General features: G+C 35.2%; 1 protein-coding gene across 1 annotated transcript in view; it reads right to left on the bottom strand.

The window, feature by feature from the left end:
- The window catches only part of LOC106879895 (WD repeat-containing protein 35), a 130,565-nt gene that overhangs the window by 60,891 nt on the left and 53,883 nt on the right, over positions 1 to 15,791 (bottom strand). The window contains exons 11-19 of the mRNA XM_089358408.1: positions 13,138 to 13,230; positions 12,299 to 12,391; positions 11,138 to 11,334; positions 10,906 to 10,981; positions 10,030 to 10,083; positions 9,234 to 9,343; positions 7,893 to 8,031; positions 6,800 to 6,868; positions 62 to 190 (exon numbers count right to left, since the gene is read on the bottom strand). Coding sequence (XP_089214534.1) covers positions 62 to 190; positions 6,800 to 6,868; positions 7,893 to 8,031; positions 9,234 to 9,343; positions 10,030 to 10,083; positions 10,906 to 10,981; positions 11,138 to 11,334; positions 12,299 to 12,391; positions 13,138 to 13,230 — 960 coding nt within the window. The remainder of the gene's footprint in view (positions 1 to 61; positions 191 to 6,799; positions 6,869 to 7,892; positions 8,032 to 9,233; positions 9,344 to 10,029; positions 10,084 to 10,905; positions 10,982 to 11,137; positions 11,335 to 12,298; positions 12,392 to 13,137; positions 13,231 to 15,791) is intronic.

Genomic DNA, 15,791 nt, shown 5'->3' with positions numbered 1-15,791 from the left:
TAGAAGCTCTATTTAATCCTGAATGATTTCAGTTAATGTAAAACAAATTAGTTGACATTACTTTAATCTCGATATCAATAACGAAATCCTTGGTTGGGTTCTGGGGGTATGTCATGATGTTTTCCAGGAGAACAGTTTTAATTTGCAAGTCTGAGAAATGGCATAAATAGCCTTTGCTGGAAACTGGTTCCTAAATTAAGGAAAAAAAAAAAAAAAAAAAAGTAAAGAAAAAAAGAAATTCATAATTTTATTTATCAAATTTAAATTTATAAATAATTTAATGACTGTATATATTATTTTACTTTTTACTGTATTCTTTTATTTTCTTTTAATAAATTCATATCTTTCACCCTTATATGATAACTAGGCTAATAATGTATCTGGTTACCATTTTGATGTTAAAAAAAAGACAGGGATAAACATGTTTATCTGCAAGGATAAACATGCAATTATATTTGTCATTTGAGATTCTGCTTGCCATCATTGTTACTGCTGTCAACATCATCTTCATCATCATCATTGTTGTTGTTTTAACATCTACTTTTCCATGCGTGCATGGATCAGATGCAATTCATAGAAGCACACTTTCTAACTTTCTGCCCTTCCTGTCACCAACCCTCACCTGTTTTCAAGCAAGGTAATATTTCCCTCATGGTTGGATGTTTTCACAGATGATTGAAGATGAAAGACACGGCTTGTGTGATAGTGATGTTTGTTTGCAACTATCATGCAATGTCAAGTCAAGGAGACACACACGCATGCATGCACATACACACACACACACAAACTTCTTTCAGTTTCCACCGACCAAATTGGTCAGAGTCAGTTGTAGAAGACATTGGTTTAAGGTGCCAGCCATTAAGAGATTAAAACCAAATCAAGTGATTTGGAAACAAACTTCTCAATTACACAGCCATGCCTGCACCTATATATATATATATATATATATATATCATCATCATCATCATTGTTTAATGTCCACCTTCCATGCTGGCATGGGTGGGACAGTTTGACAAGAGCCAGCCGAGCAGAAGCCTGCCCCAGACTTCTGTAACTATTTTGGCAGGATTTTTACAGCTGGATGAACTTCCTAACACCAACCATTCAGCAGAATGGACTTAGTGCTTTTTACATGGTGTCTTTGGCTTTAGAATCTGATGAGACATCCATGGGGCTAAGCTCTTTGTGGATACAAAACCATTGGTCATTCTATGACCAGACATAGACTTACCCCAGGACTTATTCTTTGTAAGCCTAGTACTTTTGCTGAACTGCTAAGTTACAGGGACGCAAATGCACCAGCATTGGTTGTCAAGCGATGTTAGGGAGGACAAACACAGACACACAAACATATACACACACACACATATATATATGATGGGCTTCTTTCAGTTTCTGTCTACCAAATCCACTCACAAGGCTTTGGGTGGACCAAGGCTATAGTAGAAGACACTTGCCCAAGGTGCCACGCGATGGGACTGAACCCGGAATCATGGTGTTGGGAAGCAAGCTACTTACCACACAGCCACTCCTTAGCTTTCTATTTATCCCTTACTTAATAAAAATTGGCTCCAAAATGAAAGCAAAATCATCAGACAAAATATTGGAACTGTTGCAGGTTCAAATTTAATGTGAAGATCTCAGCAAGGAAGGGAAGAGGGTCTCCGAAGGATGCAGTTCTAAGGACAAAGTTGAGATAAGGTGCTTAGTATTTTGGGGTTTTTTTGGAGTGGGGGTAACAGGCACAAAATAGATGACAGAAGAAAGAGAAGGGAACATCCTTTAGGCAGAATTGCAGTGTCAACTGATAATACAGCTTTTAACAGCCAAACAACAAGCTTATTACAATGATGATGATAATGATGATATTATGTACAGTGCTCACATGCACTACAACTTGTTAGTGAAGGGTGAAAGAAGGAAAGAAAGCAGCACAAGCTCGAGTAAAGAAAGACAGCAATGGAAGCAGGTACACGTACAGTATCTGAAATGCCAAAAGATACAAAAGTGAACAGTAAAAAAGTCATAGAAAAGAAAAGGATGTAAAAGTACATCAGAAGTAAAATTAGTGAATTTTAGGAAACAGGTAATTTTTTTTAATAATACAGTATCCTGACAGTTAACCCATAAAGTGCTGGGATTTGAACTTACATAGCATGGACTGCTGAGCACATTTTACGAAAATGAGTCTACCATGCACACATAAAAAACAAAAAATAGTTAAAATATCTTCTTAGTATATAATGGTGGCAAGTTTTAAATCATCTGAAAAGTCATTAGTTGAACTATTAGTCCCCTTGCATTCTGGGGGTATCGGAGCATTTGAGTGACATTAAACCCCAACATACACTCATAAATGCATCTATCTGGGCCATGATCATGGCCTGTCGACCTATGCCTGGCAGCCACAATCGTGACCCGTCGCACTTTATGTATTAACACCTGAGGCAAGTAGTTTATTCCATGCTTTGACAATTCTGTGTGTGAGAAAATAATTGAAACTTTCCACAAACAGTAGAACTGCAGTGACCCGAGAATGAAAAATGAATCACTCCTTTGACAAGACTGTAATTTATCTAAATTCAATAATTCCCCATAAAACCTGGTGTTTGTATCTCATTGATACATGAATTGAACCAATGAAGATTTCAGTCTTCCAAAGCAGAGAAAGAACAAAATTACTTCTGTAGATATGAACTCATGACTTATTTGTCGCACATCTTTATTCAGTCATTATTCTTTTCAATCAAATATGAAATGAATTAAGCCTCTAAACACTTACTGGGGTCAGTCACTCACGTGAAAGATGCTATTAAGTCAACTCTATTATGTCCATTTTGTTCAAAATCCTCCTAGCAGTGCCAATCTACCTAGCAGTGCCAATCTACCTAGCAGTGCCAATCTACCTAGCAGTGCCAATCTACCTAGCTACACACCTGTCTAGCAGTGCCAACCTATCATACACCAAATCTGCACTAACCTATCTTTTTCAAATCAGCCAAACACATCCACCCTGCCTCTCTCCAAATCAATCTAAAACTTCCCCCTCCTCTCATCTACACTTAAAAAACAAAAAGAATTGTCACAATGACAAATATTTGGAAGCAAAAACAGAGAAAGACAACAAAGTTTAGATAGAATTATTACAAGAATTAAATGAAAAAAGTTTTGTAATGGTTTATAATGATGAATTTATTTCAGGGAATAAACAATCCCCATCACTTGTCAGCTATCAGCATATTGAATCCTTCAAAAATACCAAGCTTCCCCAAATTCCTCAACAATACTCCTGATGTGCCTATGCACCCTTTCCTTTTTATGGCTCTTTTTGTGTCTCTTTCTGTGTATTGTGCATGTTCTATTAGCTTTCATTGCTATCTTTCTGTCCCCTTTTATTCTTTTTTCTCAACAAGTTGTGGTGCACCATATAAATTAATCTTATTATTATTATTATTGAGTGAGAGAGCAGGACATGCCATCAAAGTGATACTGGGGTACAAATATATGAAGGCCAGTATACCCATCATGACTAACTGTCTGATAAGGGTACACCAGGCACATGCATCACAACCATATGTGCACAACATAGTTATCTCCTGTCAAGATAAACAGTGCATCAACTTGCAGGTGGAGCCCAGTTAGAATTTTCTTCAAGTCGAGTAGGCCATCCTGCTTAAAATGTCGCTGAATAAAGGTTGTTTAAGGATGTTAAATGAAACACCCTTTTTTCCAGAGGTGAATTATTCAGACCCCAAAGAATTCCTCTCAACACATGACTATGATATGATGCCCACCAACTACTTCTGCTTGTGATCAGAGATGCACATATCGTCAGCCACCAAGGGACATGCTCAACTGGTTAAGTTCAAACAACTGACAAGCAAATCTGTGATATGGAGCAGAATATTCGCTGTAACCCATCTTTTATACCAAGACAAAATATGTACATGATAACACTTCCAATCAATTAAGATCAGAAGCCATGAGAGCCACTGCCTGGTACTGCATCAGGGCATTTATTAATATTATTATTATTATTAAGGCAGTAAGATGGCAGAATTGTTAGCACAATGGGGAAAATGCTCTGCAGCATTTTGCTCATCTTCACGTTCTGAGTTCAAATTCCGCTGAGGTCGGCTTTGCCTTTCATCTTTTCGAGGTCGATAAATTAAGTACCAGTTGCGTACTGGGGTCAATCTAATCGACTCGCCCCGTCTCCCAAAATTTCAGGCCTTGTGCCTATAGTAGAAAGGATTATTATTATTATTATTATTAATTCATATATCATTATAAGATGATGAGTTGGCAGCATTGTTAAAGTACCAGACAAAATGCTTAGTCACATTTTTTCAGGCTCTTATATTTTGAGTTCAAATTCTGCTGAAGCTGACTTTTTCATTTATTCTTTTGTGGGTTGATAAAATGAGCACCAATTGAGCACTGGGATCAATCTAATCAACTTACCTCTTTCCTAAAATGGCAGGCCTTAGACCAAAATTTGAAGCTAATTTATATATCATTATGTATCAATAGCTCATTACAGTAAAATATATTATTGTGAATATATTAAAATAAAATATTAGCCGGCACGTTAGAAAACATTCGAGCGAGGTCGTTGCCAGTGCCGATGGACTGGCTCCTGTGCAGGTGGCACGCAAAAAACACCATTTTGAGTGTGGCCGTCGCCAGTAATGCCTGACTGACCCTCGTGCCGATGGCACGTAAAAGAACCCACTACACTCTCGGAGTGGTTGGCGTAAGGAAGGGCATCCAGCTGTAGAAACCCTGGTGCAACCATCTGGTTCGCCAGTCCTCAGTCAAATCGTCCAACCCATGCAAGCATTGAAAGCGGACGTTAAACGGTGATAATGATGATTAGTCTTTAAACATTTGATTGAGAATTTATCTGTCTCTCTGTGTTTTCATTTCTCCCTCTATCTGCGTATCTATGAAGGATATCACATGAATATCACGGAAACAAAAGTTATGAAAAAATGTAATCAGTATTACTAGGGAAATGGGAAGTTGTGGCATTAATACCTTCCTAAGCAGTTTAATTACGTAAGTGACGTGAAAATCAATTCATGATTCGGATTATTAAAAAGTTACTGCCAGGTCAAACGAGTTTAGAATGTGAAAGTAACTTGTCCGTGTACAGAGTTACTTCCCTTAGAACATTCTCGCTAAAATGAAACGTGTTTGATAACGTTGTACCGTGGCACCACAAGAACCATATATATATTTGCCTCTATTTATTAGCTTTCAGAGGCAGCAAGCTGGCAGAATCGTGAGAGCGCAGGTTAAAATGTATAGAAGAATTTCTTCTGGCTCTTTACTTTCTGAGTTCAAATCCCACTAGGATTAATTTTTGCCTTTTATCCCTTCAGGGTCAATAAAAGTAAAGTACTTGTTAAGGGCTAGAGTCAATGGTACTGACTAACCCCATCCCCTCAAAATTGCTGACCTTGGGTCTAAATCAGAAAGCATTTATATTCCAAGGCTTCGGGTTTTCTTTTAAGATCAAGATGATTGTCATAGATAGTGGCATAATTTTCCTTAATTATAATAACTGTGTTTCTACTGTATTAAAAATTATCTCATTAACAAGATCATTTAACTTAATTAACACATCTCAAATATAACACTTGTTCATCATAAATCTGCGAGTGGTATATTGTGGGCATTTTCATTTGAATGTTGTTTGTTGATGATACATCAATTTGAAGCATCTGGACACAATGTGAAATACACACAACAGAACAGAGACCACGCGATTCATTGTGTACACAAGACTCAGTGTGAACTAAACATGATCCTGAGTTAACCCTTTCAGACCTGGACCTCTGTGTCTAACTTTACTCTCCAACTGGGCTCCAGAGCAAAAAAATAAATAGCTGCATACACAACTCAAGAGTAAAGATTGCAGGTAAACTAAAGGACAGAATCACAAAACAATTCAGGAGAATAACAATAATAAGCCTATCTCATAACTACTGTATTTGTTCATCCGAATTACCACTTTCCTCATCACTTTCACCAGTCTGATTGTCTGAATCACTCTCATAGCAAGCATAAGTATAAACTCTTCATCTAAAGAATAAATATCATGAATAATTTCCTCAACTGTAAAGAGGCTAGTCCTTGTTTGTTTACCAGATGAAGTACTGGGTTCATCACACGCTTGTTTCATTGCAAACAAAATCTGTTTTTTTTTTTTTTTTCAATTAAAGACAAAGGAAACAAGAGCAGGTTGTGGGGATTAACAATGAGTTATAAACACATCACATGACTACAAAGCTGCAACATGATTAGTTGTCTATTTTTAGTATTTTATCTTTCTTTTCTGCACATGTTGTTCATTAACACTTTCCTAAGGAATCCAGTAGAGATTACATTTAGGCTATTTCTAATATACCAGGAACACAGAATGAGTGTTAATCTCCATCTGCTGACACAACCCTGATTCCCTCCTTATAAATTCCAAAGAAACAGTTGAGTCACACAAGCTAACACAGACAGACAGACATATATAGATTGCTAGGAAGAGGCAGAGACAAACAAATAGATAGATATATAGACAATGATATATTTCATAAAACAAATATATATTTAAAGAGATGGATACACAGATAAGTAGCCAGACAAATAAATAAATAGGCTGACATTTAATTGTACAAATGGTGGAAGGGGTCAGGTATTAAATAAATAATAGAACTGACACATAATTGTATAAATGGACAAATATAGCAAGACACAAGGGACTGATACAAAGATAGATAATAGACTGTAAAGTACTGACCTCAGGTTCAATTCCTCGAACAACCAGCATCCGTTCCTTCTCCATCAATGCAAACAAATTAGGATTGTCCTAGAATATGACAGAAATATACATGTACCCTTCTAAAGCAACGGTATAATAAAAGAAAAAAGGAAACTAAAAAGAAGGATTAAGTCAGTGATTCCCATTGGTGGGGCATGGGATCCAAATTAAAAAAAATTTTTTTTAGTGGGTCATAGAATTGTCAAAATCATTTTCTCACAGCAAACATCATCATCGTTTAACGTCCGTTTTCCATGCTGGCATGGGTTGGATGGTTTGACTGGGGACTAGCAAGCCAGGAGGCTGCACCAGGCTCCAATCTGATCTGGCAAGGTTTCTACAGCTGGATGCCTTTCCTAATGCCAACCACTCCAAGAGTGTAGTGGGTGCTTTTTATGTACCACCAGCACAGGATCCAGTCAGGCGGCACTGGCATCAGCCACATTCGGGTGGTGCTTTTTACATGCTACCTGCACAAGAGCCAGTCAGGTGGCACTGGCAATGACTCACGCATGCATGGTGCTTATTGCGTGCCACCAGCATGGGAGCTAGTCAGGCAGCACTGGCATCAGCCACAACTACAATTTCCATTTGATTGTGATTTGATATTACACCTACACTGAGTGTAGCCAAACCAATCCCTCCAGCCAAACATACAGTGTGAAGACTGTTGTATAGAGCTATTCTAATGCCCTAATATAGATATTTCTTTAAGGAAAGTATATAATTATGAAATATCAAAAATAAAATAGAGTAAATCATCATCATTGATTTAATGTCCACTTTACCATTCTTGCATAGGAAAAATTCATTGAGGTAGATTTTCTATGGCTGGATGCCCTTCCTCTTGCCAGACCTCACCTGTTCCCCATGGCCAGATATATTTACATAAAAGCATGGAAATGAAGGCCACTGTTTGTATGGCAGTGATGCTGTTTACAAACTATCACATGATGTCATGACAGGGAAACACAAAACACACATAAATACATACATACTCATCATTATGTATATGCATACACCTACACATATACTCACATACACAAACACGTAAGACAGTTTTAAAACTTACATTGGCCCATTTGATGTTCCAGACATCTTTACGGTCAAAATTCAGTTGCTCGGTATTGCTACTCTTCCCATTGTTATCTTTATAACCATTCAGGTTGTACATAGATAACACACCATAATTATCAACTAGTGCTAAAATCCTGGTGAAAGAGAAACAAGAGGAATGTTTCAAAAACGCTCTAATTTTTATTCATTTTGTTTAATTTTATGTAAAAAGAATTTTTTTAAAATGGCATTTATCATGACACAGGACAAATGTTACTTTTGTTGATTTTCTTGGAGGTTCTAGGAGATGACACTGACCTAAGGTGACAAACAGTGGGATTAAACATGAAATTAGAGGGGAGGAGGCATTGAAGGTGGTGATGAAGAAAATGTTACAGTGAAACAGATACATTTGTCTTGCTGTAGAGGAAGTACAAGGTTACCTGGCTGGAGAGAGAAAGATCAGGAATGAAGACAGAAAAACAGGTGTGCTACCACGAAGAAAATACACAGTTGCCCAACCTGAGGGAAGTGCAAGAGAAAGAGAGAGAGAGAGCAGGAGACCACAGGTAGCAAAATGCCAGGCATACTCACAAGTAACAGGGATCAGAGTATAAATGAGATGGTTGAGTAAAGGAAGAGAGAGATATAGATAGAGGCAAGTGACAGGGCATACCATTGAGGTTCAAATGCCATAAAATAAGTGATAGGATATTGCGAAGGGAGTGTGATTAAAGAGTACGAGTAAGTGGCAAATAGACCTGGGTATCTATAGAGTTGGAGGGGCTACCGGGTAGCAATGATACAGAGGAACAGGGGTGTGAGGACAGGATTGGAGAGTGAGAGCTAGGCATAGTGAACAAAGGCGGAAATTCAAGAAAGAGAAGAGATGTAGATTGATTTGTTGGGATAAGGTGAGGGAAAAGTTTTCTTGTTACATGTGGGTGGAATACTTAGGTCGGGGCTAGCAGATGGCAATAATAGAATGAGACAAGGCATGTGGGTAGAACACACAAGTCAGGGGTAAGCAGAAGGCAATGATACAGTGGCACTGGGCCAAGAGGACAAGATTGGGGAGTGGGAGGTAATCATAGTACATGAAGCAGAAATGTGAGGAAGAGATGTTGAGATGTAGTTTGGTTCGTTGTGGTAGAGTGTATGAGAAATTTTCTCGTTGAGTGTGGGTGGGACACACAGTGCTTCTAGAACTCAGTTTTGCTGATGTGGGCGGGTCTTAGACATCTCGGTCCATGGTCATTTCCTCCATAAGGTCCAACTTCCTGAGATCATACATATCCTATACAAATTCTATCATAAAATGTTGTTTATCTAGAAAACTGAAAAAAATGTAACTTACGTCAAATTACAGTTCATCTCCATCAGAGACGCAATTGTGTTAAAATTATATTTATGCTCCAGTAGAACGTGTGGTAAGCTGTATCGATGCACTACTCCACTCATACGAGCCTGTATGATAAAAAAAAAAATATATATATATAGTGATCTCCAACTTAACATGGAAGGTGTGTCTTTTCTCTTTTTAAGCTGACACCAAATGATTTGTGGGAGATTTTGACTGTCATTTCTAGGAGGCTGAGCAACAAACCAGATAGTCTCCTGATAGTCCTGACTAAGTTAAATCTATGATTAAAGACATTCCAGCAGTGGCCATCTTTTTAGGTGTATCATTCTCCAGTTTTTCCATTCCGCACTTAACATATGATTTGAAGTAATTTGGCTGTTATTTCTAGCACATCATATGACCACAATGAGGCTCCTCTATTGAGTCATCCAATGGTTGGTGGTTCACAATAGTAACTGAGTAGGTCTATAGTCTTCCTCCATGTTTGCAGGAGTAAATAAATAGTTTTTAGTCTCACTCAGAGTTTAATACACAGCACTACTTTGGTTATAATAAATCACAGCCACAGTGCATGTGTGCTCACTCAAAAACATCTTATCTGGTTGCATATCTCTTTAGCTATATGTCTGACAAGCCATAGTAAACATTTATATTTCTAAATATATGGTTTTAGCATTTAAATAAAGTACATCCACAATGGACATAGATAAACAAGTCAACACTCTCTATTTACTTTGTAATAACTCGCATTTTAAAGATTTAAAATATATATTCAAGAAAACATACTTACAATAAGCAAGATATTTTCTGAGGCACACATACAGCAAATTGGATTATTTGTTCCCTTAAAATATAGAAAAAAGTAAACATCAGAATATTTATGTGTGTATACATTTTATATATATCTATACACATACACACACATATATTTATATATATAAGAACACACACACATACATATGTGTGTGTGTGTGTGCTGGTTCCATATAAAAAGCATTTGTACTGGGGTCACATACACTCTGTAAAGTGATTGGCATTAGGAAAGGCATCCACCCATAGAAACTGTGCCAAAACAGACAATGGAGCCTGGTGTAACTCTCCAGCTTGTCATGATGATGATGATATATATATATATATATATATATATATATATATATATATATATACAGATATATGTGTGTGTGTGTGTGTGTGTGTGTGTAGCTCTTCTTATGGAGTTAGCTATCAGTTCATATAGTAACCAATTACAAGGAAATGTAATGGAGAGTGTCCGTGTAACAGAAAATCCAAAAGATCTGATCAATGAAATTAGGAAGAATATATGAAACCATGAAGTCAGGAGGTTTTCAGTAGTGAATATATATTTACTTAATCACTTGATTTTCCACATATGTATACATACAGTCATCACTTCATCTCCCCCAAGTCATATTAAATAACTTCAGAAGATGTGCCAAGTTAAGTTAAATTGTTGTCATCCATACATGCAGGATTTTCCTTTACAGGTCACAGTGCCACATAAAATGCAATTGTACAGGTGCTGCGTAAACACACTTGTACCAGTGATACATAAAAAAGCACAAAGCACTCAGCACACTCTCCATGCAATGGCAATGAAGCCTAAACCACATGCCCCTGAACCAAATATCACAACCCCACAGCTTACCTGGAAAGCCACACTGAAATCAATGACATCACTCTGGGTTGCAGATGGGCTTGGTTCAACATCAATGTGATATAACCTAAAATGTAATAGTTTAACATTCTACAAGATACTCCAAAAATGTTTTCAAAACACACTTAAACCTTTTGAAACCAAACTTATCTAATGTAGATAACTCTTATTAACGTCCGTCCGTTCTATATAATCTAATTTGTTTTAAAATTCGGTACTCTACCTTTCTCGACGAGATTTCTTGCTGGAAGAAACGAGCAATGATGTTGCCTTCTTGGGATTTTTGAAATGCCACAGATAAAACGCTTCTCTTGAGGCCATAATGACATGTGTCTTAGTCATTAGAATAAACACTGGTTCCATCTCCACATATTTTTGCTCCAGTGGGGTCCCTATTGAATTACACAGGACCAAAACAAACTGAAAAACATAAAAATAAATAAATAAATAAAAATGATTATATCGTGAATCTTTGGAGTCAGTGAAGAACCAGAATCTATATCCTTGTTTTAGGGTCACATTTCAAGACAGGTGTGTAAAGCTGATACAATTAATATTCAGTTTGAATGGCTGAGTATTAATGATTCATCCTTTTGATACTAACTTACCTGAAACTGTCCCTGGTTCTACAATATAAACTTCCTGATTTAAAGTGGATTTAATTAAAACCTTTCATCAAACTTTCATGTTATGTTCCAAGCATCAGATTAATAATAACAAGGTTATTTTACAAAATTCTTCATTACTTTCAAAATTAATTGAAGCAAAGATAATGTATGTCAACAGAAATATAGTGTTTGGCACATTTTCTAAAGTATCTTTATGTATTTTCACTCTTTTATTACCAACCTGCCTGTTCTAAATTAAAAATCTTTCATCAAAATTTTATGTTATGTTTCTAAATGCCAGCTTAATAATGATGAAGTTACTTCACTAAATTCTTCATTATATTCTAAAAGGCAATGTATTTCAAGAGAAATATTCTAACAAAAGAGTTAAACATTTTTTTTACTATTAGGAACTTACAGACATTTTAAGCTTTTCTTTCAAATTCACAAAAATAATAAAAAATTCACACAGTCAACATTTGGAAGGCTGTTCTACTAAGTGTAGTTTAATTTTTAGTTCTGTTGTTCGTTAAAGAAATTAAAAATACAATATTTAATTCAAGTCCTTAATCCTTTTGATACCAACCTACCTGAGACTACCCTGAGTTCTACAATACAGACCTCTTGTTTTAAAGTGATCTCAATTATAATGTTCCATCAAAATTTTATGTTAAATAATGTTTTAAACAATCATAATAATGGCAAAGTATCTTTGTTTTTTTCTTTGTTTAATATTATAAAAAAACGTAATGATAAAAAAAAGACTTGATCTTTACCTGATCTTCCATCTCCTCACTCTTTGTCACAATACAACAATAATCTCCATGGGTGGCAATGTTCACAAAACTGTTCATATATTTGACATATTTCTTTAAGGAAACAATAAAAAAACAGAAAGAAAATAACAGTATATTAGTTAAACAATAAAGATATTGTGAGAGATGGTACTAGAGGTGATGAAGGTGACTGATGGTGGAGAAGACAAATAACAATAGTGGGGATGGTGGTATTGGTAAAGGGTGGAGACGACGGAAAAGATAATGAAGATGAGAAATACAATATTTGACAAAATGATTTTTTTAATCAATATTTTAAAACTACTCAACTAATACCAAAAAAAAAAAAAAAAGAATTCGAGCTATTTACTATGAAATGAGCTGATCATAATGACGTTATTTGACGAAATTTTTCTACAAAAACTGAGCAAAAACCCAAAACTAGGTAAAAAAAAAAAAAACGATACAAAATTACATAACAAGTAGTAAACAAGGTTAGTGCTTATCACTTCTGCAGACTTTACAAAACAGGGAATCACTTATTGTGATTACTTTAAGACAATACCAATAACCAGATGATAATATTAAGCAAAGAAACAGTTAGGGACTCACTAATTTTCATGAAAATAACCGGTTGATTATTATATTATTTCAAGCGGTTTTTAGTGCAGTTTAGATATAAAGAGAAATTATACTCAAACTAGGATAAATAGATCCAAGAGTTGTCTCCCCTACATGCAAACGTAGAGGAGGTGCATATTAAATTATGTCGGAAAACAGAGACTGATTTAGTAGCAACAGAAGATAATAAGGTGATGATTAAAAGAGGCAAAACTTACAATATCTTTGACTGTTTCCCAGAAAACAACACAGATTTCATTGCGTTCAGGTTTGGTGTAATGATAGATGATGCTGCTACTGCAGTAGCCCCACTGGAAATAAGAGATGAAATTATAGCAAAAAGACAACAAAAGGTTGGGTGACATTAAGAATAAAACATTAAGTGTGATAAGAAGGTGTTGCCGATTGATTAAGGAGTATTAGATCTATAACCGGTACATACTCGGTCAGTTATGCAATCCAGGAATACGTATATATATATATATATATATATATATATATATATATATATATATATATATATATATTACAAATTAAAAGGGTAAAGGATTATCAATTTATTAATTCATTAATAAATCAACAATTAATAATTAATAATTTTTACCAAGCCCATCGGTATGTAAGCACCATTATTGGTGGAGAACTTATTTAAAAGCTCATATATATTTATAAACATAATTAAGAGATCAGCAAATATTTGCTTCACCATATACCGAAGTTCAGAAATAGCTGCTATTTCTGAACTTCGGTATATGGTGAAGCAAATATTTGCTGATCCCTTAATTATACATATATATATATATATATATATATATATATATATATATATATATAAACATAATTAAGGGATCAGCAACAGTTGCTTCACCACATACCGAAGTTCAGAAATAGCAGCTAAAGTGCTAAAACTCCAACTATCTGTTTATTAATGTATAAGAACTTTTAAATAAGTTCTTCGCCGATAATGGTGTTTACATACTGAAGGGCTTGGTAAAAATTATTAATTATTAATTTATTAATAAATTGATAATCCTTTACCCTTTTATTTGTTAAATATATATATATATATATATATATATATATATAATCATAAATATACAGGGATTAGCAATTGAGTTGCTTCTCCAACATACTGAAAATTCAGAAATAGCAGTCAAAGAACTACTGATTCCAAACTACAAATTTTTCTCTAAAGCGGATGGCGATATTTATGGCACACATAGAACAAAAAACCGGAGGGAAAAGCGTAAACAAACCAAGCCTTTAGTTAATTGGATACGAATCGTTTCATGGTTAAGTGAATGCCCTTATTCTTGTATATATATATATATATATATATATATAGAGAGAGAGAGAGAGAGAGAGAGAGAGAGAGAGATAGAGAGATAGAGAGACAGTGAGAAAGAGAGAGAGAAAGAGCACAAAAAGATATCAGACAAAAAAGAAAAACTGTATTTGATTTACTTGTAGGAAATTAGGAAAAATAGACACTTGATGAAGGCTGGAGGGTGAAACAGCTGAAACATTGTGTTAACAACAAACAAGATGAGGACAAATATCCGTCAAATGTAAATAATGCAGAAGGAAAAGTGTTTTATGTTTCTAACACTCTCTTTGTGAATGAATAGTACAGGAGAGAAAAAAAGCAGAGAAAGAAAATGGAGTAAGGAACAGGCGTGTACTACATACGTATATTACATACATACACACAGACTGAGACTTTATATCATCATCATCAACACTTAGCACTTATTTTCCATGCCGGCATGGATTGGATGGCTTGACATGAACTGGCAAGTCCAGAGTCTGCACCAGCTTCCATAGTCTGTGTTGGCTTGTTTTCAATGGCTGGATGCCCTTCCTAATGCAAACCATTTTACATAGTGTACTCAGTTATTATATATATATATATATATATATAGTTAAGTGGAGAATGGAGAAACAAACACAAGAAGCAAGTCGGTTGGGCTAGTTAGCCATTGATTTAATTATGTGGAGATCATATAATGAGTCATTTACGATCGTTTCGATGTGCCAAATGGTTTGGCAGATCTCTTCAGAATGTTAAAGTTCATGACGTGAGAGATGCAGGAATAACAGTTAGTGGATAGAGTAATCCACATAGTTGTATAAGAATAGTGTTAGGTAAAGTTAGTCTTACATTTTAGTTGGAGTTGTGTTAATAGTCTTTCTCTGAAGGAGAGGTAGGGTGGGTGCTGTTCAAGCTCGTAGTTCCATTTTTGGTCAAACGCATTTCGCACATGTTTATTTTTAAAAATTCAAGCGTGTCTTTTACTTTTAGCACCAGCGGTGTTAGTAAAGGTGAGTAACTCTAGGTTTTGGTGAAGAGGGAGCTAACTCTGACCTTATTAATATTTAATTATAATTAATTATACTTAGAAAGTGGAATGTTTTACATATTTAATTATACTTAGAAAATGAATATTTTGTAGTGTGTAAACAAATTCGGCTATTTTCATATCGCTTGTTTAAAAGATAATCCTATCATATACCTATATATATATATATAAACAATTTACATAATGGTTAAAGACAGAAGAAATTTTGTAGCTTTCATTTGTTGTATTTAGCTGAAAGAAATAAACGCTATAGATACTATCCTCTCTTCACATTTGAGTTCTTTAACAAAATTATTTTACTGTAAATTACGAGAACAACTGAGTTAATTTCAATTTAATAAAAATGGCTGTAAACAAATTCTAAAAAATTACGAAACACCTCATAAAAAAGGACCTGTGCTGGGTCCATGTAAAAAAGTACCTGTGTTGGTACCCATGTTAAATACATACTCAATACATTCTGTAAAATGGTTGGCATTAGGAAGAGCATCCAGCCATAGAAATCATTCCAA

Source organism: Octopus bimaculoides, chromosome 10 (assembly GCF_046866305.1).
Source record: "Octopus bimaculoides isolate indiv1 chromosome 10, ASM4686630v1, whole genome shotgun sequence".
NCBI lineage: Eukaryota > Metazoa > Mollusca > Cephalopoda > Octopoda > Octopodidae > Octopus > Octopus bimaculoides.
Note: the sequence above shows the minus strand (reverse complement) of the source record. Positions and strands in the feature narration are given on the sequence as shown.